This window comes from Macadamia integrifolia, chromosome 5 (genome assembly GCF_013358625.1).
Source record: "Macadamia integrifolia cultivar HAES 741 chromosome 5, SCU_Mint_v3, whole genome shotgun sequence".
In the NCBI taxonomy this organism is placed as follows: Eukaryota; Viridiplantae; Streptophyta; class Magnoliopsida; order Proteales; family Proteaceae; genus Macadamia; species Macadamia integrifolia.
In genome coordinates, this window is record NC_056561.1 from 43,658,932 (window position 1) to 43,667,853 (window position 8,922).

Below are 8,922 nucleotides of genomic sequence, written 5' to 3' on the forward strand. Positions count from 1 at the left end.
CCTAAACCTCATTTCAACCTTACCCCTCCAGTAGGTTTGTGTTGCAGCTGGTTGGCTGCTTGAGCTCATGTGGGGAGGCAAAAAAGAAAGACGGGTAAGAATTGTGTAGTGATAACCAAGGCGAGATGTAATCACATTGGTACAGATGCTTGTATGCATCTTGAATGTCCTTGATCACAAGTTCCCAATATGCAGCTTCAATGTCTTTCCCTACTTTTACAAGTTCACTGTAAAATCCAGTTCAAGCTTATTCATATTGAACCGCAAAAGGATGAATTCGAACAGCTTTTAGATAAAGTGAGATATACTTGGATTGGTGGTGACTCCTCTATCCCCACTTGCAATCAGAGGCAACTAATCTATGATAAGGACGTAGAAATTATCGTACCAAGGATTCTGCCATTCCTTCTCGTAGAGATCATGAAGAATAGTTCTCTTGGTCTAAGCCCCATTGCCATCAACTTGGGAGCACCTAACAATGTTATGAGAAGTTATTTGAGTGAAAATAAAGAAGAAATTGTCAGAGACATCAGAAGAATAGAGAAACAGACACAATTGAAACAAATGACTAAAAATAGTAATAGAAATAAATGGCAAAACAAGAAAAACAAAGAGTAACATCAAATTGGTCATCATAATCTTTAGTCCCATGAAGAAATAGAAGATACAAAGACTAAAGGATGTCATCTTCATATTCCCTAGGTCACCGTAACCTAGTAGTTATATATTATTAGACATCACATCAATACTCAAATTGCATGCAGGCCAAAATACGTAAATATATAGCCACTGAGAATGCCTAGCGTGAAACCAATTTAATAGTTCGTCAAGCGTCTAAATCTGAAAGCATGCTCTGTAATTCCACCAAAAAAGTATATCAAAAATTGTGGCAGCTGCTTCTCTTGCGTAAGAGCTTGGAGCGTTCTCTTTGCCTTCTAGACATGATAACATGCCAATGATTCTTCACACCATTGTCGGTTCTGCCGGGGAAGAGCCTGCCTATCAAAGCCCACTTGTTTCCATGGATCCTATGAGCTGCAAGGAGCCTCTCTTCTTCTTCTTCCGTAAATGGCTTTCTGTTAATTCTAGGGTCAAGTTGGTTAAACCATCGCAATCTGCAACTCTTTCCTGCAAATAAAACGAATAAGATGCACCAAGAATGACTTAGGTAGGTTCTTGGATAAAAAGGAAGGTGGGCTTTCATAGTTATTTCCGTGATTTAGAATAAAAAGGAAACTACCGGGAAGTTATGAAATTTATTATTACATACTAAAGGAAAGTGGGAGATAAAAAAAGGGGAGGAGAGATTAAGGAGAGGGACGTGATCAGAGATTTAGAAGAAGAAAAAAGCTAAATTGTAAAAATATTAGTTTCTAAATATTACAGAGAGAGAGAGAGAGGAGGGGGGGGGAAGGCGAGAGAGTTTAATAAGAAAATGATTTTTTTGTTAACTGAATAAAGAAATTAATATTAGTTTCTAAATATTAGAGAGAGTGTGTGGAGGGATTAAGGAAATTTATTATTATATACTAAAGGAAAGTGGGAGATAAAAAAAAAAAGGAGGAGAAATTAAGGAGAGGGACGTGAGATATTTAGAAGAATAAAAAGCTAAATTATTAAAATATTAGTTTCTAAATATTAGAGAGAGAGGGGGGAGAAGGCGTGAGAGTTTAATAAGGAAATTATTTTTTTGTTAACGGAATAAAGAAATTAATATTAGTTTCTAAATATTAGAGAAAGAGTGGGGAAGGCGTAGGAGTTTTATTAAAGAAACTAATTTTTAAATGAATAATGAAATTAATATTTATAAAAAAGAACAAAGGGTATCAAAAAAATAGAAAAATAAGAAAGATAAAGAAAAGTGATAATGAAGAATTAAAGATATTTAAATAAATAAGAAGGATAAAGTAGTCTAAGAAAAGTTTAGCCATCAAGCATGAGTACATACTTTTATATAATAGTATGATATATGATCAATCCATACTGTATCAATATTGTTATCGAAAAATGAACGATATTATATTTTATATTAGTGAGACGCATGCATAGTAATCCTAAAGTTAAATTTGATTTATTGGTAAGGGGTAAGTATTTCTCCACCTGGAGTAGATTTCACAGACCCATCTAGAGTCATTGCTCTCACCCTGCTAAGCCAGGTTGATACCATCTTACCCTTTAATAATGTTGTCTATCCCATTACCATAATCACTTATGCCCGTTAGTTTAGAGGGGTTTTGCTGGGATGGGAATGGGATAGTCTACGAACTATATCATCCCATGAAATATCAATGTGTTTATTTGTCTAGGGTGGGTTTCTGGGCAGACAATGGATCACAAATTTTGCCACCTTAGGCCCTCGCAAAATTGGTAGGACTCTTGTCGGAAATCCAGGGAAAACTGGTTACAGATGGCGAAAAATTGGTTGCAAATGGCGCAAGAACACCGTCCATCATCATCCCTTGACAATCGCTTCAAGCTTCGCCACCACGATCGGTGTCCTCAATCGCTGCACCATCACACCCTGCACCCTTGTCGAGTCATTGCATACCTACCAAGGTTCATTGAAAAAAATAATAATAATAATAATAATAGTAATAATAACCCTCCAAAAATTCCATAGACATCCATGGCATCCCTTCTAAGGTGCATTAAAAAAAAATTGACAAGAAACCCATATATATTATGGGTTGAGATCGTGGGGAGGGGGGTGAGGGTTTAGACCGCAAAGGTTAGAGGGTGGATTTTGGGCCGGTGAATAGGAGCTGCGAAGGTGAAAGGGGGGTTTCAGATTGTGAAGGGTAAAATAAAATTTGTTAGACCGGTGAAGAGGAGCTGCAGAGGGCGGCTCACTAGGAAAATGGGTAGGCAGGATAGAACACCGCAGGATCCCTCGTAGATCGTCTTCCATGGCTTCAATCTTTCTTCCATCATCTTCTGTGGTCTCTGCAAGTGAACATGTCCCATTTTATATCCGTGAAGAGGAGTTGCAGGGGGCGATTCACAGGGAAGATCAAACCCTCTTTTTTCTCTGCAAGTGCTCTCAGGCAATGTTCCGAGCAGATCTGCCAGTACTAGTTTAGAAATCATAATTTTGAGAGAGAGAGAGAACTTAGGTTGCTGATGTTCTAACAATCGAGAATCGCACTAGCACCTTGGCCTCCCTAAGAAGATGGGTTTTTCATTTTTGGCAGAATCCATGGAGTAGACACATGGAGACGATTCATCCATCTCTCTCCTCCTCCATTTCTCTCTTCTCTATTTACTCTATGAATGATTTCACATGGACCCATGTTAACCAAACGCAATATGGTTGGGAAAGATTAACATTCCTTCATCTGTCCTTTCCCTGTTCATCACCCACCAGCACATGGATCTCATCCTGACAACATTCCCACCCCTTAACCCCTCTAAACAAACGGCCCTTGCAGTGAGGAATTCACCTTCACCGTGGGTGAGGGAAAATGGGTCCAAGTATCATCTTCTTCACATTTTCAGTCATTGTAAAGCCCTATTTTTGCTACAGAGAAGGGCTGCATCACCACAGAAGATGGGCAGTTGAGTTTAGGGTATTCTCATAGAAGCGGGTGCTGAGTGAGTAATGACAACCATAGATTTATGGCTAAACCCTTCATCCTGGGTGGACGAAAATTTTTCCCAAATAAACTAGGGCTGAAATGATACCTATTCATATTTGCCTCTCTAAATTAAGGTTAGAAAGAGATTGAGGCCCCTCTCTCTCTCACTCGAGGATTTAGATCCTCTTCAATTCTCTCAAGGTGTAATTAAGTATAATTCTCCCTTAATCTGGTAACATTTGTCTTTGTTGATGTGGACGGCCAAGATTAGGTGAGAGAAAGCTGAGGGTGAACTGGGTCTCGATCTACCCTAAAACCCAACCTGATTTCATCCTCTCTCTCTCTATGTGCAAATCCAGTTCAAATCGAGGAATTAGCTGCCGCAAAGGGCCAGTGAGGGGATCCGCTGCAAAGGGCTGGCGAGAGGATCTCTCTCTCTCTCTCTCTCTCTCTCTCTATCTCTCTCTCCGATCACATGATCTAAGTTGTTTCGTTTTTTATTTCTGTCACAGCTTTTGACTATAATCAGAGTATCATAAACATTAAAATAAATAAATAAATAAATAAAAAATAGTGCCCAGATCCACGATTTGATACTACCATCAGAAAGTAAATGTTCTAAAATTTAGGAGGGTATTTGTGAATCAAAAAAGGGCAGTAAACTATTCCATTTCTTTGCTACGGGTAGCAAAAAGATCTTGCAACCTAAGTAGCACCAAAATCTTAAGTCTTTGCACCTCTTGTAATAGCTCAAAACTTTTTAGTGGTCCTCTTTGACATATCAGATTGGATTCAAATTTGGCATGTGGCTACAAAAAAATAAAAAAAAATAAATAAATAAAAAAAATAATAATAATAATGGACCAAAGGATTTATCTTTTCATCTCTCTAGGACCATAATTCAGGATTTAGCACATCCAAACACAATCTGATTTCTATTTACCCAAAAATATATTAGGAGAAAAAAAAAACAGAATCAGAGACCTTGAATAATCATATCTTGAATTATGATATGAGAATTCAAGGTGTACCATAATTTAAAAAAAAAAAAGAAGAAAAAGAAAAAGGGAAATGTTTCTTGTGAAGAAGTGTGGATTCTATGAGTGTGCAAGCCTGCAAGGGCCAATAGGAGTGTATGAAAAAACATCCATAAAAAAATTCTTTTTCTTTTCATTGGGGTTGGGGGTGTCCGGACACAATGGCCACACTACTCTCCCACGAGAATATTTTCCCCCAAAAAAGATATGAAAATTCAAGATTGAGTTTGGGCATTATCAATATAAATTCTTGGTTTAGACTACAGAATGACATTCTGAAATCTGATTCTTCTTTGTTTCTCGCTTTAGATTGCAAACCAAAATCTATTCTAGGAAGCATACCAAGCACAGCCCAAGTTAGCATGCCAAACACCCCCTTGAACAGTCTGGCGATAGCCCAGGTAGCGGAGATTCATCCCTACTGATCTCAACCATGACTGTAACAGAAGAGTATCAGCCGTCGATTATAGTTTACCTAATCGAATATGCATTACACGTGGTAGTTGGAAGTGTACGAGATGATGTATTGTGTGGGTGATTTGGTAACGAGTAGGAATATGTCAAGTAAATAGAAAACAGGGGAACTTTGCCCAGAAGGAGCCAGCGGAGCTGCTTATCCTTCTATTAGAGTACACCTTGCCACGGTACCTATAAGTCCTCTGCACTTCCCGTCGGCGAACCGAGACCGATTTGGTTTGCAGACGAAGAAGAAGATGAGTTACGAAAGGGTTCCTCAAGAATCATACCCTCCCCCAGGTTCTTCTTCAACTTCTAAGCTTACATTTTTTCGATCAAAGCTTTCCCTTTTTTTTCTTTTTTTGGTGAGATTAAAATCATTCGTTTGCATCTGTATCTTTTCTGTATTTGAAACTTGAAGAAAGCTGTTCTTATAGTTTTTTATTATTCTGGGTTGAGAATTTGAGATTGAATACTTGACTACTTGAATCTTTTTTTTTTTTTGGGTGGTGTGGTTTCAGGGTACGCGTCTCCTTACCCTCCACCGCAGCAGGCCTATCCTCCTCCTCCGCCGCCGCCGCCGCCGCCGCCACCTCCTGGGTATCCGGGCTACCCTCCACCGCCGCCTCCTGGGTATCCGGGATATCCTCCACCGCCGCCTCCTGGGAGTCAGGGCTATCCACCACATCCTCCTCCCGGGTATCAGGGTTACTTCAACGACGGGTACCCTCCACCACCACCACCACACCAGCAGTACCCTCCCTACCAGCAATACCAGTACAACGACGATCAGGCGGGTTGTACCTCTTTCCTTCGAGCGTGGTACGTTACGTCATTCTCTTACCCCACTCTCCATTTTTACAGCTCGAGCTTTTGATTTTTTGAAGCCCCAGATAAATAAAAATGCAACAAAATAATAGAGAAGGAAAAAGAAACTATTGCCCCAAATAAGAGAGGTTTCCCTTAATTTTCTCGATTCTGAGAATCTGATTACAAAAATATTCCCAGAATTTCTATTGTCTTGTAAAGTGGCTCCATCTTTATCCTTGTGAAACAGTAATTTAAGATCCTACTTGGTATTTTGCTTTCTAGATCTAAACCTAAGAAAATATGGGTAAGAAAGAACTTATTTTTTCAATTTTGGCGATCATTATGGTTCCATGTTGTTTGAATCAAATGTCCACAATGGATATTGCTTGGGCTGCTCTTTGTCTGTACATGATGGTAATGGGCACAACAATAATATGAAATTCTATTTGTTGAGAATGGCTACTGATGAACCATCGTGCTGGTTGCTAGTCATTTTTGTTCAACAGGAAATTCAGCTGTGATCTTAGATTAGATCCCACACAGGGCTCAATAGAAAACGAGGTACAATCAAACCTGAAACTTTTTACTTCTTACCAAGACTTGGTTGTGTTGTTGGAATGCCGGGAGAGGGGTTCATTGCGAACTAGTGATTGATCCACTAGTCAAACTAGATGGTGTTTGAGACAATCTCCCTCCTCTAGAACCTCTCCTATAACTTATATAGTCCACAGCAGTCACTGCATTTATTGAGCAACTTGAGCTGTTTTTCTAGTTCCTTGAGCTCTTTCCTACTTGTAACCTTTTAGTTGCCTGCTCCTGCATTCTTCCATCATTGTGCTGGCCTAAAACAGTTTTTGCAATCATAATGAATGAAGTGAATATTTTTTTTTAATGTAGAAATGTTTCATTGAATATAACTGGTCCTTTTAAGAACTTTCACGGCAGATTCTTAAATTTCCCATTCCAGTTATGAAGTTGAATCAATAATACACCGACTCTCAGCGTTCCCCGAGTATTCTAAAATTATTTATTACCTTCAAAGGCCAAATTATCTTGTGGTTGAAAAACATTATCCTTCAACATAAGAACTGGGAGCAAGTGTTCATAAAATCCTTGAACTTAAGTGCTTAAGTTGTGCTTTGATTATATTCAAATCCATAGGTCTTAGGAGCCTGCTTCGAGGTAAACTATTACCAGTAAGGACACACCTACATACGCATTCACACACCCCAATCCCAAACACACACACACACACAGTGAGAGAGGGGCACATCTTTGAGTCTAACCTGGGTCTCATGTATTGTTACTGTTGCCCCTGAACTCGTTTCTGCCCTCCCTTTGTTTTGTGGGATGCCAGTCATATTCTTCTGTCATTTTTGGAGATTTTGACATTTCAAATTATAAGCTGATTAATATCAAGTCAGAATTTTTTTGGTAGGAAATATTAAAAATTGTTGATTGGTTTGGAAGAGTTCTACTTTTTAGTAGGAAGAAATTTGGAGAGAGATTCTTTTTGGTTTTGAGATTTTGGGGACTATCATTTGGTGGGATGCTAATCTGAGATTGGTTTCTTCAAAGGTCTCTTCCCTATTCCCACCTCCAGAGCTGGCTTGGGAGCGAATCATAATCATTCTCATTATCATGTGATTGGTTTTTCGGAATAGACTATTTATTATTCAGTTATAGCTTCAGTTTTCTCATTTGTTGTTGTTATCAGATCTGTGAAGGTTAGAGCACGAGCACCACATTGTTTCTGGTTACAGGACAACTCTCTCTCTCTCTCTCTCTCTCTCTATATATATATATATATATATATCTCACACACAGCCCTTGGTTTTTCCAGAGATGGGGATGGGATTGAGCCTTATTCACATGTCACATTTTAGCTTTTTCAAGCCAGAGCGAAAGGCAAAAGCATGTTTAAAAAACATCTAACCATTAAAAATAGAAATAAGAAATCTATTCAGTTAAACGTGGCAAATAGACAGCTGAAATAATACTTTCACAAAACATCCTTTAAATCAAATCTTATCTCAAAAGTGAAAAATTAGCATGTTTTTTGAAAACCCACAACTTTAAAATGGGTGTCAGCTTAATCTTTCAATTATTCCACCTACCCATTTATACACATAGAAATATGTATGTATTTATTTTGGTGTCTCCTATAACGTGTTTTACATGTGACTAAATTTTCTTCCATATTTTTCAGCTGGAGTTTTGTATCAGACTTATAAAATTTTCCAGTACTTTCTGTTGCCAAACTTCGAATCCGCAGTGGTCTTAGATTAGCTTAAATCTGTGGAGTGTGCTCTGGTGTTATTCATAGTGATATCAATATCATTTGGCTTTCTTTAGTTTTACCTGATTTATTTATTTTCACTTTCCAGTTTGGCTGCCCTCTGTTGCTGTTGTCTGTTGGAGCAGTGCTGCTTCTTCTAAGCCTCTATTGAGGTCTCTGATCTGATGTATATGGGATGTGGTACATATTGCTGCAGCTAGTTACAATTTATTTTGTCTGATAATCTCCTAAAATTCGGTCTTTGGTATGCCATGTCTTATGTAATTGGCCATGGAGCATTATGTTATTGCATGAACTTTATCAATGAAAACTATAAACATAATTCTTACGTGTCTGTGTTTTCATATACCGCATTCATTCTAATAATTGTAACCAAGAATGTTGATTCTGCAGTTGGTAGATTGGAGAGGGATTTTAGCCCATGTTCTGAATAGGCTACCTGGGCAAACAACTCTTTACTTTTGTTGCTGTCATGTCATTTTTTGTGGGGGAATGATTAGCATTCCACTAATCATGTTTCACCAAAACGTGCTTCAAATGGCCTCTTTCGGCAAAACCTGCTGCATGATGCTTTTTGTGTTGCTTTTGCCATCATCGGCTAGTTGGGAAAATAATTCTTGTGGTCTCCCTGTTTCTGGGTTTTTCTTCCGGGATGGAGAGCTTTCACACCCTTACGTGCATTGCATTATTATTATTAGTATTATTATTATTATTTTTTAATTTTATTTTTTCTTTGGGGGGGGGG

At 38.4% G+C, this 8,922-nt stretch overlaps 1 protein-coding gene across 3 annotated transcripts; it reads left to right on the forward strand.

Annotated features, from left to right (window-relative positions):
• Positions 1-2,878: 2,878 nt before the first annotated feature.
• LOC122078433 (cysteine-rich and transmembrane domain-containing protein WIH2-like) lies at positions 2,879-8,505 on the forward strand. 3 transcript variants are annotated; one of them, XM_042644406.1, is made up of 4 exons: positions 2,879-3,030; positions 5,590-5,890; positions 6,368-6,439; positions 8,266-8,505. In XM_042644406.1, exons 1-3 carry the CDS (start codon positions 2,907-2,909, stop codon positions 6,408-6,410), a joined length of 468 nt encoding a protein of 155 aa, XP_042500340.1. In that variant the 5' UTR covers positions 2,879-2,906; the 3' UTR covers positions 6,411-6,439; positions 8,266-8,505. The 3 variants fall into 3 exon arrangements, with proteins under 3 accessions (XP_042500340.1, XP_042500339.1, XP_042500341.1); XM_042644405.1 differs by lacking the exon at positions 6,368-6,439 and having other exon boundaries at positions 2,888-3,030; XM_042644407.1 differs by lacking the exons at positions 2,879-3,030; positions 6,368-6,439 and adding an exon at positions 5,180-5,368.
• The last annotated feature ends 417 nt before the right edge of the window (positions 8,506-8,922 follow it).

Bases quoted from the DNA above. Each gene is read 5' to 3' on its own strand.
- LOC122078433 (XM_042644405.1), top strand. From the start codon at position 2,907: ATGGCTTCAATCTTTCTTCCATCATCTTCTGTGGTCTCTGCAAGTGAA. The intron at 3,031-5,589 runs GCAAGTGCTCTC...GTGTGGTTTCAG, and splicing joins TCAAACCCTCTTTTTTCTCT to GGTACGCGTCTCCTTACCCT. The intron at 5,891-8,265 runs GTACGTTACGTC...TTCACTTTCCAG, and splicing joins ACCTCTTTCCTTCGAGCGTG to TTTGGCTGCCCTCTGTTGCT.